At 37.9% G+C, this 18599-nt stretch overlaps 1 protein-coding gene across 1 annotated transcript in view; it reads left to right on the top strand.

The window, feature by feature from the left end:
- PCLO (piccolo presynaptic cytomatrix protein) overlaps positions 1-18599 on the top strand; it is a 320339-nt gene that overhangs the window by 194762 nt on the left and 106978 nt on the right. The window contains exon 9 of the mRNA XM_058805751.1: positions 6360-6441. Within this exon, the coding sequence (XP_058661734.1) occupies positions 6360-6441 (82 nt within the window). The remainder of the gene's footprint in view (positions 1-6359; positions 6442-18599) is intronic.

The raw sequence follows: 18599 nt of genomic DNA, 5'->3' as shown, positions 1-18599 counted from the left end.
AGATCTGATCTTTGCTTTTTTCCCTCAAATAAATAGCACTACACCAGGACTGGTTGAAAAAATTTGTTCAAAAATTTCAGCAGGAAGGTTGAAAGGCCTGGGAGTTCTTGTTTTCCTGGATATTTCCAGGAAGAAAATAGTTTGTTTTTTTTTCTCCCTCAAGCTGTTGTGATATCCCCATGCTTATATGGAAATAGAGATACAGCATCAAAATCTTGCCAAAGGAATTTTTTTTAAGGTTTTATGAAATATGGGATGTAAATTGGAGAGTGAACATGTTCTAAATAATTCTATCTGATGCCATGTAAAGCCTCAGCAGAAGAGAAGTGATGTGTGAGGAGAAGTTTTACAACAGTTCCTTCTTCTTCTCTTTCCATCCAGGTTAGCTACTGTCAGGCACACATCAGTACAAAATAGTGTCAATTACTCTGCAGAAATGCCAGGTCACACCAACTCCACATCATCTACCTAATCAAAATGTTACTCAGAGCTTGTGTACATTAAGAGTCTTCTGGGAACATTTGTTTAAGATAACTTAAAAATATTTTCAGACACGTACAGAAATTGAATTGCTTTGTGACAAGATAAAAAGGGCCAGAGATATTTTAAAAAAGTTTCATTAGCTCCATGATGAGCTGTGAAATATTTAGCAATAGAAGAAAGTAAATCACTGTTAACATCTCTATTTTTTAGCACTAATATTACATTTTCAAGTGATGAAGGCAAATAAACCATATCAGGGCAATGAGAGTGATGAGGCCAATTAATCACTCCCTAAGGGCTTTTTCAGCCCTGGGTGTAATCAAAGGGTTGCTGAGTTCATTGTGCCATGCTGTCTGTCTCCTGTATCCACACCTCAGTACTGCACAGGAACCTGTAGGGCCCAAGTATGATGTACCCAAAACGTAAAAAAATGGCAAGTAATTCTCCATCCAGAACCATCTGAACATATCCACCTTCACCCACAGCTTCCTTTGCTGCAGATGATTTCCTGAAATTAGTTAGGAGGGAAGTTTCCTGGTCAGCACAGGAACTAAGCCATTACAATGCCCTTAATATCCCTTACTGAGCACAAACCCGCCACAGAAAGAATAATTTGCATCAATAGCACTAATCTGCTTGTAGTCAGTGTTTCCAAATACCCTTGCTGGCTCTAAATTTGTTATTTTTAGGATCTTCTGTGTTAAAAAATGAAAATCTTTTAATGACCACTGCAATACATGTGTTCCAGAAAATTTTGATTCACACATGTGAAATATCCATTTTCTTACTAGATGAAATCAGGACTGCTTGATTACATCCCACAGAGTCTGTATAACTGAAGGTAATAAATAAAGTACAACCCTGAGCTTTTTAAGCAAGAATGCAGTGGAGTGACAACCCTGAGCCTCCAGGTTTCCATGGATTTCTTATAGCCCAGTAGATTAAGCTCACATATGTATTACAAATATTAAAATATATTTGTTTCTATAGCAACTTCTGTGGTGCTATTTAGTATTCTGAAATCATGTTAAATTGCAGTTCAGTTAAATATCTTAATAGCCATTTCCCAATCTATTGACTCTGGACTGCTTCCCTGAGGAGGGTAAAACCTTATCAATACATAATCTATTGTAGAATTCCCACTGATCTCTGCTGACCCCAACAGTTTGCTGTCACTTCCAGTTCACCAGAAACTTCTTTAAGCCTCCTGACATGAAGAGGGTTTTTTTTCTTATTATTTTTTGTGAAAATTATTTGCATATCCTGAACTAAACTGGCTGTTAGAAACAGTTTGGGAAAGAACAGTAGGAGAAATGTCAGGGCAGTAAAAGTTCATGGCAAGGGCATGGACAATGAGAGGATATTCAGAGGCTATAAGTAGTTTTTCAGTGCGGGGTTTTAAATACTTCCAGTGATTATAGGTGGGTCCTTTTAAGCCCTAAATTAATAATAAAACCATAAATTCATTGTAATAGCAGTATATTGCTATCAATTCACTTAGGCAACAGTTTTCTAATCACAGAAAGAAGGCAAGGGTCCTAGACATGAAATTTTTTGAATGCAATCCCCTATTTCTAAACACCAAAAAAAAAAAAATGCTTTTCTCTTCATTCATGAGTTATTACCATTTTCTTGAAATTTAAGTCAAGCCTTTTAAGGGGCACTTGGAAAATTAGAAATTAAAAAAAAATGGATCAAAAAGGGAGTAGTGGGGCTAAAATGAGAAAATACCATTTGTGACAGATATTCAGAAGGCTACCTGCAAACTTTTGTTCCACATTTTACTTGGTTTTGTTTGTTTTCCAACTAGTGAGGAGAATTTATTTTGAATTTTAGTAAACTGTTTTCTGTTAGAGACTTGGTTTGGGTGGGGGGGGACATTTTGTGGTTGAGATTCTCTGGAAATATGAGGATAAATTTGAAATTTCCAACTTTACTATAATTGTTGAAATATTTAATCTAAAGAGTGCATTGTTAGCCACCCCCTTACTGTAATTCACAAAGGAATTTATCTGGCCTCATTTCTTAGTCACTCAGAAATGTTTTTATCTCTGCATGCCAGAATGACTTCTGGAGCAAAGGTCAGCGTTTACCTAATTGCAGAAGAAAATGCAACTCATTATGCAATTTATTAGTGAGCAGGAACGTCATATTTGTTAAGTTTTTATCCAGTGTGTGTTTTGGAAATTATCTCCATCACTGGGGATCTACCAGCAGAAAGAACTTTCCACCTTGAGGATTTTGAGACAACTCAACATTTGTGCTCTGCACAGAGGAAATTTAGAGGTTCAAAGGTGCAGAATTACCACACTGGAGAAATTCTTGGTACCAGCTTGCACAGGCCTTGTGTGCTCATGCAAGTCCGTGTGGTATTCAGACATGAGGACGGATACTGCCTAACCCAGCACCTTGAGCATGCACCATCTTCTTCCTGGATATCCACCTGAGGTAAAGTTTGCCTTGAAAATGGTATTTCCCTGAGGAAAACCATCTGTAGCTGCTGAGAGTCGCCTTATCAGGCCCTGTCTAACGCTGGAAGAGGAGATGTGGCAACATTTAAAACCAGGAACGACTTTGTTGATCCAATCCAAAGCAGTTGATACATTATAGGTGTGGCTTTGGCCTGGAAAATAAAAATACATTTCATTAATTTTATTTTTTAAACTTAAATACAGCACTAGGGAATTTTTTTTCTTCTTGATTATCCTCTTTAACTTATAATATTGCCTTTTATGAGGCTTCCAATAGTGTTTGTTTATCAGACAAAACACTTAAAGACAACGGGAAATGAAACGCATTTTTAAACTCATCTTCTATCAGAAGCCCTCAGCCCAATTATTTTCCATTCATTCCATTTTTGGAGGGCCTTTGAGCTGACTAATAACATGAAACACATGACCAGAGCTTACATTTCCTGAGGAAGAGGGTGATATGCCAGTGCTGAACTGCAAATCAAGTGTGCTGAATGCTCCCAAAGAGGTGAGGAAGGATGACAGGGACAGTTGGCAGAAATCTCTGGGGTTTGTACCAAATATGTGGGATCAAGTCAACTTCTGCCCTGTGCCCTCAGTCTGGGCTTGTGGACTTGTTCTCCACTCCTGCAGCTGTGCAGTGGAAGGCTGGCCCCTCTGCACCAGTTTGGATTTACACTGCCACAGCTGGGTGATTTCAGTGGGGTCCCTCTCTGCCTTCCCCGGGGAAACTGAGTCAGCTTGGAGGGATTCCTGGCGTATATTCAGGTGAAGGGAAACCAACTCTAGTGGAAGTAAGAAGATGTGAACAATTGGAAACACAAAATAATTTGTGATCTACAGGTTTTGAAATATTCTAGTAAATTTTCAGATAAATTTTCAGATAAATTTCAGAATGTGTGTAAATTTCAGATAAATATGCTCACTGATGATTAAAGCAAAACATCAAGAACAATTTAATTGCTGTTGGTATTATCTATTTACAGCAAGCTCTGTTTTTTTCCTATTTGTTCTGCTGCTTTCAGAAATGTTCTTGTCTGAAGATAAAGGCCTAATGACATGTTCCATTTAAGTACTGATAGCTACCAACAATAAAAAATAATATACTACCCTGGATGCTAATAAAATTTAATGCTTTTATTCAGACCTATATAAATCACAAAGATTTATTCTTCTCATAAAGTTCTGGAACTAATGAGGAAGTAAGATTAATGAAGGAGACAGTCTATATTTTCTGATGTATTTGTTAGCAGTCATGTACAATATGGCATTGAATATTCTTGGATTGTTATTTATTAAAAAAATTAATAAGATAGGGCAAGTAAAATAATATTAATTGAAGTTTAAGAGCTGCAGCATTCCTCAGGTAAATTGAATTACTCCCACAAAAATGGATCCCAGCCAAGGATCTATTCAAATGTGTTCACACACTTTTAAACTGCAATATTTCATTTTTTAAAATTTAATTCAAAATAAAATTAGATGCATTATTCCAGATTTTTTACAATTTTATGTAAGATACCTGTGACAAATGCATCACTTTTATTGTTATATAAAACTTGCTGAATACAACTTTTATTGTTATATAAAATTTGACACTTCTGGCAGTGTCATTTAAAACATAACACTCTCCCTAGCCATTAATGAGTGTGGAAGCCTCATAGAACTTTATACACTCCTGGTAGTATTAGACTCTGTGTTGTGACACAATTCCACGATAAATTCAAATGTCTGCCCGATCACATGTTCTGATTTATTCTGGAGCACTTGTCTGATATCAAATCCATGATCTCCTTTATGTCTGACATTAATTACAATCAATATTACTCTCACTGTGTTTGGGCAGGATTTGAGTCTTCTAGATGCAACATCATTCACTGGATAAGTAACTGAATTATGATAACAGATGTATAAACTCTTCTGCTGACTGTGGGATTGAGCTAAGCAAGTCCCTTGACTTCTCAGTTTCCCTTCCCATCATTTATACGTGCTATCCATTCACTTCACAAACTCTCCAGGGCAGAACTAGGTTTGAAGTGCTTGGCTCAGGAGGAGCTTAATCCCTTTAAATGCTACTTAAATAATAATAATAAACCCTTGGCAGCAGGCTGCTGATGCACTCAAGCTGCTGCATTGCCATGCTGAATAGCATTGTCCCCCTTGGCTCCTTGAGGTCCCATCCTGGAGCAGGCTCAGTCATGCTCCCTCCTCTTGGTCTGGGTGCATTGACCAGGATTGGAACCAACATGCAGAGGCAGGGAAGTGATGGGTTCAGCTTTGTCACTCGTGCTCCGGGGTCGTGGTAGGAACAGGCGAGAGGCAGGATCATAGAAAAGGCAAAGAAGGCTTTATTCAAAAGAACCGCGCAGTTTTTATAGAGTGGGATGATAGATTCTATTCTATTGACTAACTAACAGAAACATCTTTTTACACACTGTCCTTGAGAGGAACAGAAAAATAAAGTAAAAAAAATAGCACTTGAAAATTGTTTATAGTCAACAGGTTATCACATCTTTCTAGCTCCCTAAAATTTCTCACAAGCCGCTGTGAGAAACGCTTGCCGTTTCTCTCTCTCTGTCCCATGGCATCTACACAACTTTGCTACCAAAAGACCAAAACTGCAGGCAAAGGGGGGCTGTGATGGCTGTGGGGGGTGTGTTGCAGCCATCACTCTGCAGAGGGGTTTTGGTGTGGGCTCAGGACAATCACCCCTGGAAGGTGAGTCAGTCCCTGCAGCTTGGCCCCTCCTATGCCCTAACCATAGGGCAGGTGGGATCGTTTCAACAGGACATCTGGCTCTGTAGAGTTTGTTGTAGAGTGCATTACTTTCAGCTTTGATGTGTTCTTGGATAAGCCCAGGTAAATGTTGCATATTTTCAGACAATGTAGTCCTGCGAGTCTTAGTTTGGGTCTTTCAAATGGCTTTTGGGATTTGAAGACAAGAGGTACATTGGGCCATGTGGTTTTGCTGAAACTAAAGCAGTAACTCATGGATGGTAACACATTAAACAAACATTTTGTTTACATGTCTAAGAAAAGAATTTTATAAAAATACAAGAATAATGTTTTGTTTCTCTCTTATGTTAAATATGGCTTGAATAAAGGATTAAAATTAAAAGAAGCTACAGAAGAGAGTGATCACTTTCTAGTCACTCAGAAAAATCATAACTAAAGCCATATTTGAAATTAATCTGGAGTTATGAAAGCAAATATTCATTACCCCGTGAAAGGAATTTGCAGTCTGACAAATGTCTCTAAACTTGGGAGAGTTTTTGAATTGAGGAGTTGTGATATTTCCCTGGATGAAATAAGTTTGTTTGCTTGTTTCTGTTTCAACTGTTTGAAATTATTTATGCAATTGTTGTTGCTTTATCTTTTTATGACATGCATATTTGTGTTCCTCAGATAAATGGGAAGCCCCTGCAGTACATTTTCCCTCATACAAGGCTCAAACTACTGAGAGACCCAAAGGACCACACAGTTTCAGGTAAAAAACCTTCTATCAGTCATGATAATTAATTTGATTAGCATGAATTATACAACAGATTTCCAGTATTAAAAATAGTTCCTGTGTCTATGCAGCAGGAAATTCAGTGGTCATTTTAAATCTTGCTCATCAGCTATAACAGAAAGCAGCAGTGCATAAAAAAGGTCACGACATCTGTTCAAGATATATAAGCTGTACAGACATTAGAAACAGAGGAAAATTGGTTGTGTTATCATATGAACAGTCTGTTTTGCTGTTGCTTTTTATGTAACTCTACATTCTCTGCATGAGTCCTTATAAAATAAGCTTGTGTAGGTGTTCAACATGTACAGAACTGAGAATTTTATTTTTTCTGTTCTGGAACTCTTCCCCTTGGTCCCCCTCCCCATTCGTCCCATAGAGGGGGTTAGGAGAACAGTCAGATCCCGTTTTTCTGTGATATCTTCACATGGAGACATTTATCACAGGACTTCAGATTTATCCTCTTTTTCCCTAGCACTGACATAAATGTTCATGTAAGTCAGAGTCTGCTTGCCAAGGAGATGAAAGTAGCAGAGGTGATGTTCATTCACCTCCCAGGCTGAGACCTGGAGCACAGCTGGAGTAATATTTTCATGTGTCAAACTGTAAAAGGCTGCCAGCTACAGGACCTGGCACAGGTAGGGTCTGTCTGTCTGTCTGAGCTTCTGGAATTGCACCCTTTCTCACATTTAATACTGATATGGAACTCAAACTTATTTCAATATACTGGTTTTGTTCTTTCAGAGGTAGATGCTTTAAGTGGTTTTTCCGTGAAACCATCAGACTTTCTTTTAACTTGCTTAAAAGATTCTAATAGTGTGTGTCAAACTCTGTTTCTGCACAGAAGTAATTACTGACTGCCAGCCCTGGTGTTCCCTCGAGCATTAAGCAGAAAGTGGCATGAACTTACTTGAATTGCTAAATATTGTTTTCACAGGGCTTCTGGCAGTAAAGTCTTGATAATTTCCATCCTCAGTACCCACCTCACATTTAGGGTGTTAAATGAATGCTCTGTATGCATGACGAGGTATTTTCTTGTTAGTCAGCGTAACACCCACCGATGATTTCAGGCTGCAGAAGGACCCCTCCACCCACACAGCCCAGCCTGAAAGGAGCTGCCAGCTCTGCTGTGTGTCAGCCTGTGCTGCTCCAGGCCCTCCCAGTCCACAGGAACTCCTTGGCATCCTTGTGGGGATCTTTGCCCTGCGGGCTGATGAGTAATGCTGTGATCCAAGCTGCTGTCTTACTCAGAAATAAGAGGAATTACAACCACGCAAGTGTAAAGCTCGTGATTTAGTGTTGCTGAAGCCTGCTTTCCTATGTAAAATTACTCACCCTTATGCAAAGGGAAATGCCTATTCCAAATTCTTGATTAACTCTCATGCTGGCAGTCACAGCAGCACACTGTGCCTCAGGGAGAATGCCTTGTGAGCAGTGATGTGCAAACCCAAGGTGCAGATATTGACGTCTCATTGACTAATGCCTTGCATAAATGAGGTCACATAGGATCAAAAATTTACTCAGAGTCTTGATAAGGTCGTAGAGCCCACACTGGGATTTCTCACTGCTATAGCTATATAATATTGTGCTTAAATTCTAATTGGAGAAAGCAAGCTTGGCTCTGTCTACAAGCTGCAGTCATATTTTTGTTTTAGTCCAGATACATGCTTGGAGACCTGCACAGATATATTTCTGTATGATGCATACCTAGATTTCCCTACAAGTATTTAAAGGCCTAAATGCAAATTGTCCAAAAAAGAGCCAAAGGTAGAATAGGGTGGCCCTGAAACAGAAGAATTAGTTGTAGTTTTCACTCCTTACACATCCTTGAAGTACCATAACTCTTTGACTGTGTACCTCCCTTCCTTTCCTTCTCTAAAGTGTCTGAATGATTTACCTGTATGAAAACTCTCTTCAAATGTGCAGTGCATTATGCTTAGCCTTCAGCTTTCCAAATGACCTCTAACAGAGATAGGCACATGGTTTTAAATATTTAAATTTTATTAAACATTATCTGCAAACTAATAGTAAACATCTGTGTTTATTAACCAGAGGAAGACATAGAAGTCTATAATGCAGCAAAACTTACTTAAAATATCAGTAAATTTAAAAAATATATACCTTTATACCATCACGGTTGTCTCACTACAAGAGTTTTGGATATTCATCTAGATTGCATGTCTGATTTCTTCCCCAGCTGGTTTCTTTCTCTTTGTTTGTTTTTATTTGTTCCCTTTGTCTCTTTTTGCTCTTCTTTCTTCCTACCCTTCTTTCTTCTCAAAAGTACCAAAATGAGGTTTTGCCTCATTTTGTCTGCATTTATACTTGCACCAACACAGGAAGTGTTTGTTAAAAACCACAATCCTCAGAAAAGCTCACATGAGGAGTCAGATCTTTCTAGAAGAGCAGTCGCTGTTGAAACCACCCTTTGAGCAGCATCTTCAGCTGAATTTTTGTGTTGCTGGATTGTTACAAGCCAGCTGGCCTGTGGTCCTGGGTGACCACAACAGTGGGAGCACCATCCATTGTCTCAGATTTCCTCACAGTGCATACAGAACCTCCTCTGTCTTGGCTATGCACAAAAGCCTCTCCTATGTGATGATTTCTGCACATCCAAGAGCAGTTTATACTTATGTTTTAAATTATCTATGTGCAGTTTGGTCAGTTCTGAAGGAGCTGTCTGTGGAGATGCCTGAGGCTGACAGATTCTCCTCAGGGCATTCATGAACACACCTTCAGTGTACAATCAGTATATCCTAACTGGGGAATGCACAGCAGGAGTTACATAGGGAAATGTCCTAAACTGTGCAGAATTCCCACTTGGAGAGTTCCTGTAGCTGTTGACCAGCTGCTCTGCTGGGAAACTGGCCAGTGCTTCAGCCCATTATCTCATCTCACCTCATGTCATCTCATCTCACTGGAGTTCTTGGGCCAGCCTGGGCATTAATGATTCAGTGTGCTGGCTCAGCCCAGATAACCAACTCTACCACAGCAGCTGTAATTTTAGGACAAGATTTCATCCTAATATCAGCTTTATAAGTTAAATTCCACAGGTCTCATAATAATCTTACTACAGTAGAATTTGCTGCCTGATTATGAATGCAAAAATTGTCGTATTCTGAATATCAATAATAAGATTAATCCCAAATATTGTAAAATTCAGGCTTTTCCACAATGTATTACGTGCGCATGTATTTGGTTCATTTGCTTTCTTGATTAATGAAAACTGACTCTGAGGTACAGATGCCTTTGATGCCTCTTACATAACCTGGCATAATTTTGCACACAGAAGCATATAATGTGAATTTTGGCATGTGAATGAGGTGTTTGAGGATTGAGCAACCAAGCCAAAATTGTGATGGCAAGAGAATAGTAGTGCTGAATGAAAAATAATTATATACTTGCTCACTGTCTGATCTCTTGAAGGCTCTTGTTTCTTTATTATATACCACAATCTAGAAGCATGCAGATCTACTTTTTGAGATAAGCAGTGTCCCCTCCTCAGACAACGAGAGGTATGAAGGAATTTCCCAGGATTAACTCTGCAAAAAACTGGTTAATAATTTGCAATTAAGGGAAAAAAAAAAAGGAATTGGCATCACAGATGTGCTAATGTGCCAAAGCAATGAGGGCAGTGCTCAGTGAATGATAATATAGCAGTGTTTAATGCTCCAGAAGCTCACTGTTTGTTTTCACTGAGAGCCCCTTGTTCCTTTTGGATCCTTTAGCAGGGCAGCATAAGTGCTGTTTTATGCTGCCAGAATTTTCTCTTCTGTTTTTTATCACACCATCATTATATTTGAAAAAGTGAGTTAAGGATGTGGCTACTGAAGGCAATGAAAGCACTGGCAATACCTTTGGAAATGTTGCAAAGGTAACTTACATTGTGTTATTCCTGATCAGGAAGATGTTTAGGCACACTCAGGGGGAAAATCCAACAAGGCAGACACATCTCAGTAGGTCTACAGGTACAATGAGTGCACTCAGACAAAAGTAATTGTTACTCCTTTACCTCACATAGGCTGAGTCAGAAGCAATTCTTTCTTTTTGAAAGCAGGGATGTTCTGTGTTTCCAGGAAAAAAAAAAAAGTACCTTTGAGCAGCCAGACTGTCTGTGTTGGGGAACATCCTCTTCAATTCTGGTAAAAAAAAAAAAAAAAAAAAAAAAAAAAAAAAAAAAAAAAGAAAAGAAAAGAAAAGAAAAGAAAAGAAAAGAAAAGAAAAGAAAAGAAAAGAAAAAAGAAAAAGAAAAAAAGAAAGAGGTAGAGAAACGATTCAGAAAAATCTGCAAACTTTGTAGTGCAGCAAAGAATTAGCTGGTGGGAAGAAGAGCGCATCCCTAATCTCTGCCTCAGCAGTGATGTCAGTGAAACTGCTAGCAGAATTGCAGGGTGGCTGTTATGTTGCGCACACGTCAGACATGCCTCACACTCTCCCTAAGGATTGCTAATTCCTGCAAACAACACTACAGTGCTGTTTCTGCAGTGTGCCAGCTCATGCAGTGCTTATCTGGATGGAGAGGAAGGGAATTCAAAGAGATTTCCTGTATCAAGACCTCACTACTATAAAAATTAGTTCTTACAGAAAAATACTAAGGGGCAATGAATATGTGATTAGTAATCAGTTAAAAACATGTTAAATGTAGTCACAGTCTATGTTCAATGTGAGAAGTCAGAGAGAGAACTGCAACCCTCCTCCTGTCCTCATACTCTCAGAGGATTACCTATCCTACTCCTTTCATTTAATGTTGGGAAGAATTGAGATAATACTTTACACAAAAAAGCAATACTCTCATCTAATATTCCCTTGTCAGTGGGGAAGGACTTAATCACTAATTAATGGTCATCATTCCCTCAAACACTCACTCCTTACCAGAGACATGGCACAGAAGGTAAAACCCATAAACAGAAAGGGACTGAGCTGTTGCAGTCAGGCTACATCAGAGATTTTCCTGGGAAGTCACGTGGTAGCAAATGAGGACAGGACTGGAAATAAAAGCACATTTGAGATGTCTGGTTTTGTCTTAATATCAATTTTAGAAATAACTCAGCACCATTAAACTTTTCTAAATAAAACCAAAGAAACAAATAAATTCTTCTGTGTGCTAGAAACACTTTGTAGAGGTACAGACCATATATTCCATTTATGTCTCTTGTCTACAAATTATTTTCATTTGAATAGCATTAGTGTATGTATTTAAAATACTTTCCACGAAATCTTTTTGGCAGTCCAGTTGTTTGTGCATGCAGTATATGAACACTTGAGATTTTGAGAAGAAGAGAGCTGAAGATTTGGAGTGGAGGTAACTGAGAGGGCAACGTGTCTCTTGGATATTACGGTTCCATTTGCTTTCACAGCTGTCATGCACAAAAGGCTGCATAAACAGATCACTGCAACACTGAATGTTAGAGTTCAGTAAAACCCCCAGATTTCCATGGAGGTTCAGCTGTCAGTCAGTGGCACCTATTCAGCCATTGGTGTCTATCAGTAAGCACAAATTAAACTCAGTACCCACAAGAGATTGTATAGATTTAAAGCTACACTCTACCACAGATGGCACCATAGATTCCGATGTGACAGATTGTCCAAAAAGATGAGACTTTTATCCTGTTTTCAAGTATGTGTGATAAATGCTTCAAGAGGCTAATTCATAAAACACTTTATGATCCTTCAGGATGATAACCAGTGTGCACATCAGCATGAAGCAGATTTGCAGCTGATATAAATCAATGCTGTGCTATTAAAACAACTGCAATATATCTGAATTTCATCTGCTCCTGATTTGACTTCATGTGTATTTTGTGTCTTAATTGCCAATGGCCAAAAAATGCAATAGCTGAGTAGATACAATCATGTTTCTAGGAAACAACTTCATTGAAGCTAATTTTGCTAGAAGCACCAAAACCATTCTCCTGAGGACACTCTTGAAAATGCTCTACCTATATAGACAACCAACCTGTGATATGGATCATCATGTTATGTATTCCAGAGAATTGCATAAGAATAACAATGTAAATAAAATTTTAGGCTGGATTTCATTATACACATTATTTTTCCTGCTGTTTTTAAGTTCCTGAGTTAACTTGGTTTTGTTTGCTTTGTCATATTTCCTTTCTCTCTGCTCTCCAGACTTTTGAGATTGCTTTATCACCATTACAATGTCTCAATAAATAGCTTGCATTTCTTCATGGTACTTTTAATTCTGACCTTTCCAAGAGAAGTCATTGATGTTTTTAATGTGTTTGAGCCTTCTGTTCCACACAGACAATGGAACAGGGTGTAAAATCGTTCCAGCAGATAAGGGCCTACCAGCACCCTAGCATATGTCTGGTCTAGATAAGGCTGGAGGAGGAATGAGGAGATAAAGTCTAGTAAATGAACACAGGAGGAAGGTATGTTCTGCCTCCATTCACAGCCAAATAGTGTTGAAAGGCTTCACATTGTTTGATCGTTGCTAAAACGTGGTACATTGGCACATTGCAAAGTCTTTCATGCCTAATGTCTCATTTGCATGCTTTCTTCTCATGCATTTGCTACCACAGGACCTTGACTAAAGAAAAGATCACCCTTGTACTTCCTTGCCCTAACTCACCATTGTGGTTTTGTTCTGGTTTGGGGGTTTTTTTATATCATTAGAAAGTGATGAAAAACATATTTCAACAAGTCTGTGCATTGGCTCCTGGATCTGAAACACAACAGTTAATCTCTATTTTGAAATTTAAACATATCTCCCATTTCAGCCTACTCAGAGATAGATGCTGTAGCCCTGCATTTTGCAATTTAAGCCCATTTCAATTTTCCCCATTTTACTTCTGTATAGTTTCAACTTCAAAGCACACAATATCTGAAGGTGTTAAAATCACCATGGGTTTACAGAAATAGTGAGTTTCAGCTACCATCTTGAAGGGTATTATTTAAGGCTCTCAGAAATCAAAATCAGTAGCACTTTTTTAATATCTCTCTTAAAGTTCAGTCACTTAAAGTCTATTAAAAATTCACATAGGTCTATTTGTAACTGTGACAAATTCAGATTGCTGGTGACACTCATACAATTTCCTATGCCAGTTTGCACAAACACGTGTGATTACTGAAAATCTGTTGTACATTCTAATTCCTTCTTTACTTTCCTTGTTCATATAATTAGAAAGATAAATGGTTTCATACTTTCAAAAACTAGCCCAGAGGAAATATTTGCTTGAGTTAACACATGAACAATGTTTGCACAGAGCTTCTGAGTCACGTGCCAGCATTCTCCTGCATTTTTTGAAGTTGTTGCTACTGCACAGGACCTGTATGATGATTAAATATAATCAGTCCTTGTATTTGCTGCTATAATGCTATTTACTTTCATGAGATAAAACATCACTGGAAAATTAATTTTCCCTTTTGTGTAAAATCAGGATCATCAACACCAGCAAAACCCTGCTGGGCCTTGAGCTGTTCAATTTTTTTTGTTTGTTTTTTTATTCCTTTCCTTTAACCTTTAACTTTTGTATGGGGTTACCAGCAATTGTTTGTAAAGGCAAGCCTAATAATGGCTTGGATGCTGAAATGGTTCCAGGTAATCTAGACTGTTTATACTCTAATGTCTACAATGGAGCTGCTCAGCAAAGCAGAGAAAAGATGGTAAAATTTCATGATATTCTGTGTCCTGAGAGCAACAGACAGATTGGCTACAGCCTGATCTTTATTATCTCCATAAGAGACAAAAAGGACTGAATTGTAATTGCAGAGCTCGGGTTATAGTCAGCATATTCCAGCAAAGTAAATTACAGTCTTTCTGCTGTATTGCTACTGTGACACAATGAAGTATACATGGAGATAGGATTTCATAGTGTTTGAGACACTTTGAGCTACAGAAATTCAGAATAAATATATCTAAAGGGACAGAAAGTACTTCATGGTGGAAATAAGAAATAAGGAGTGATGAATTTTGAAAATGCTTTTGCAGTAATGCTTTCCAGGTCACCAGTGACACAATTTATTAGTAGCAGATTCTTGGTTACTGATCATACATAATATATATACAAATATAAACATCTATATACATATATATAAATGCACATAATGAATATGCATGACTGAAACAGTTTATAGTGTCTGGAAGGATATGGAATGATAGGTGAAATATCCTTTTGAAAGTCAGAGTTAGTTAATTGCCAAAAAGCAAAAAAAGGCCATTCAATATTTTTCCGCCAAAAATGGATTTCCCACAAAAATAACTCAGCAGTTATTAAGCACTTGAAGTCTTTGCTAGCATGGAATGGAATGGAACGGAATGGAATGGAATGGAACGGAAAGGAACACAATGAAATACAAAATACAAATTACATTATTTCAGTCAGAAGGTACCTACAAAAACCTTATAGCCTAGCTACTGACCAATTCAAGGTGGAAAAAAACTTAAAGTAGTTAAAGGCATTGTTCAAAAGCCTCTCAAACCCTGACAGGCGTGGAGCACTGATCACTTCTTGCAGAATCCTGTTCCAGTCTTTGACCACCTTTGCAGTCTAAACTTCTCCTGGCACAGCTTTGAACTATTCCCACAAGGTCCATCACTGGATACCAGGGAGAAGAGCTCAGCACTTCCCTCTCCCCTTCCCCTCCTCAGGAAGCTGTAGAGGACAGCGAGGTTGCTTCTCACAGCCTTTTCTCCAAACCTGACAAACGCAAAGCGCTCAGACTCTCCTCACAGAACATTCCTTCCTGCTCTTTCACCAGCCTCACTGCCCTCCTCAGGCACATTCAAGGACCTTGACAATCCTTCTCAAATTGTGGGGCCCAGAGCTGTGCATGGAGCTCAAGGTGAGGCTGAACCAATGCTGGGCACAGTGCACAATCAGCTCTTTTGACTGCCTGGTGATGCTGTGTTTGGTGCCACCAGGACAGGGCTTGTCCCCTTGGCTGACTCACACCGAGCTGCAGCTGAGCAGCACCCCCAGATCCCTCTCTGATTTACAGCCATTGCTTTCCCCACTTACACTTGTGCCCAGTGTCACAGGTCCAGGATCCAGCATTCCCACCTGTTAAATTTCATCCCATTAATCACAGCCCAGTGTTCCATGCTATCTAGATTCCTCTGAAAGGCCTCTTGTCAACAGCACCTCCCAGTTTTTGTCATGAGCAAACATGCTAGTGGTGCATTCAGCTCCTGCATCCAGATTTTTGACACCCATATTGAACAAATCTGGCCTAGAATTGATCCCTGAAGAACACTTCTAGTGTCCAGTCCCAGCCAGATGTCATTCCATTCACTACAGTCCTTTCAGCTCTGCCCTTCAGCCAGTTCTTCACCAAGAACATTGTGAACCCACTCATCCCACAGCTGGACAGCTCATCCCTAAGGATGATGTGAGATCCAGCATCAAAAGGCATAGTAAAATCCAGAAAAATTACATCCAGCACCTTCCCATCATCCACTGGTCAGGTGATCTAAAGCTTCAAACTCTGATTGTTCATATTTCAGCTGTATAAATCAGAGGCTTACAAGCTAACTGTAGCGATTTAGTATCCTTTTTATTTGTTTGTTTATCAATGTATAAAAGCAATTTAATTGCATGATCAGCCTTGTCAAAGTTTAGCATTATAAAATTTATTGTATATTTGGTTTGGCTGGGGTGGGGTTTTGGAGTGTCTTTTTAGCTTAGCATGCTCCATCTTAAAGCTTTAGTTAAGATTAGATGGGAGAGTAGGATCACAGCCTTGGGAGATCAGTAAAAACTGTTTTAATTAATTACCAGTCTTCTCACTTTGAAGCATCCTAAAAAGGATTGGATTTCTAGGTGCAAAATTCCCTTTGAAGAGATGTTCTCCTGAATATATTTTTCATGGAAATCAATACTCATAATTCAGAAAGGTGCCTTCTCTTATTCAAATCACAGTGATTTGCTTTTTGATGGTTTACTGGTTCTGTGTCTTCTAAAGAAAACAGAAGTTTATCAATCAGGAAATATAAATGAGAAAGATTAATGTATGGTTATATCAAAATAGCTGAAGAAATGGAAATTAGGACTCAAAATTAAAAATAAAAGCAACGATAAAAACAAGGGAAAAGATATCGAAGAAAGCATAAATGAAGGTGTCTGATGGGTATTTTTAAACTATCTGCAGTCAAGGTTATAAACTGGGCAATGTAATTTCAAACAGAAGTAGTAAGCTCAATATTTTCAATGGATAAAATATAAATAGGCTTGAAATCCCATCTTTACATGAAAAAATACAGCAAGACCCAAGCAATATTTCTTTGTCAACCAGAACAGAGCACTTAGAGCTCATTCATTTTAACTACCAGGAATGAAGGCTTTGTAATTAACCTTAATTTAAATTGTAATTTAAATAATTTTCTAGTAGTGTTTTTGCAACACACACAATCTCACACACCAACTACTGTGATTGTCCCTTAGCAAGCATATCTCTACTTTATCCATAAGGTCAGTCATACATTTGACTCTAAAACCTGCAAACATAAAATACAAGCACTTTCAAAGTGTCTAGAATAAAACAAAAAAAAATCATCATATAATAGCATGAAAAGTACTTTCTTTTATTAGCAGTAATATGGACAAAACCCTCCAAAAACTAAGCAAATGTATCAGCCAAGATTTTCAGTTCCCTAGCGTAGGTATCCATGTGAATGCCTCTGAAATCAAGTGTGCACTCATTTATATGACAAACTACTTCTCTGCCATTCTGTCACCAATAACCTATGGGAAGTAGAAATGCCAATACTGTGCATCATGATAAAATCCTGACTCCAAGGAGTTCCTGCCATCTGTGATGAAAAATGTAATTAAAATTCCATGTGTTGACTGTGTGAGTTAAGATACTGTGTCCTTGCTTGTGTGTGTTACGCACCAAGAATAGTTGCTCCTTGGATTTGCTGAACTCAATAGCTCCCAGCTGTGAGCTTTAGATCTATAAACATATTAATGACTCTTTTCATTCTGCTTGATCAGAAGTTGCCTGTGCAGCCCACACGAATTCCTAAGTTCTCAGGATGGACTTATGTTTAAATGTTTTTATAGGTGTATGCATTCACTTTATGCAATGAGCTACTTATTTTTTAAAAATTGAATTGTCTAATTTTTTTAAAGAGGGTCATCCTTAGAATGGTGTTTTTTTCTTTCCATATCAAGTTAAGAAAAATATACTTTACCTACCAGTGCAAAAGTTCCAATTTGCACTGAAATAAGGTAATTAACTTAAAATATTAACACAGTTTGTTCCAATTAAATGGAAAAATCACTCTCCTAAAAGAAAAAATTTGGAAAATATCTAATTATGAGAAAAGCTGAGTCAAAAAGTATATAGATTTAGCTAAACTGCGATAGAAAAACCAGTGGAAACTTTTCTTCTGTCAGAAATGCAATGTGGTAATCCTTTTACTGAAAGAAACTCAGGGCTGACTTATGAAACACTAATAGCATTATGAAAAGGAAAAGCCTTAATCCAAAAAGACAAAGCTTTGCTTTGGTGGTGTGGTGACCTTTCTACAGCTGGTTAGTTTAATCACTCAGCAGGTTTGGCTTATGAAATTAATCAATTGAAAAATATTATTTTTAGCCATCACAATAAAGGTGGGTAAATCTGCCTTTTAATTCTCAGACCTAAGTGTAAATCATCTCATATGGAACTTTCTTCAAAGAAAAAAATAGTTTAATTAATAGTTTAACTAGGAAGTTTTGTTTTTTTTTTTTTTAAGAGCAAAATAACACAAAAAATTTGCAATGCATAAGATTATTTTATTTTATTTTTTTATATTTTGAGCTTTTGTTTTTCACCCTCATTATTTTGTACAGAGGCTAGTGATCTGCTTCTCTCCAGCTAAAACAATGAGTGATGAAAATGTGTTTATCTCTCTACTTTTTTTAAAAGGAAGAAAATATGTGATTTATTGATGCTTTACACAGAATTCTTGTCTGCTTTTTCCACCATTAATTTGCACATCCTTTGATGTGAAAGATGTCAATTTAAAGCAAATATTGAAAAAAAGTAATAGCATTTGCCCAATATAGGTTCATGTAAATGTACATGCGTTGCTGCTTGAAAAAGCAAGCTCAAGGATCTCTGTCAATGTCTCCATAATTATGTGATTCTAAAAGCTCAGATATTATAATTTCTCAGCTAAATTGCATGCA

This window comes from Ammospiza caudacuta, chromosome 5 (assembly GCF_027887145.1).
Source record: "Ammospiza caudacuta isolate bAmmCau1 chromosome 5, bAmmCau1.pri, whole genome shotgun sequence".
In the NCBI taxonomy this organism is placed as follows: domain Eukaryota; kingdom Metazoa; phylum Chordata; class Aves; order Passeriformes; family Passerellidae; genus Ammospiza; species Ammospiza caudacuta.
Note: the sequence above shows the minus strand (reverse complement) of the source record. Positions and strands in the feature narration are given on the sequence as shown.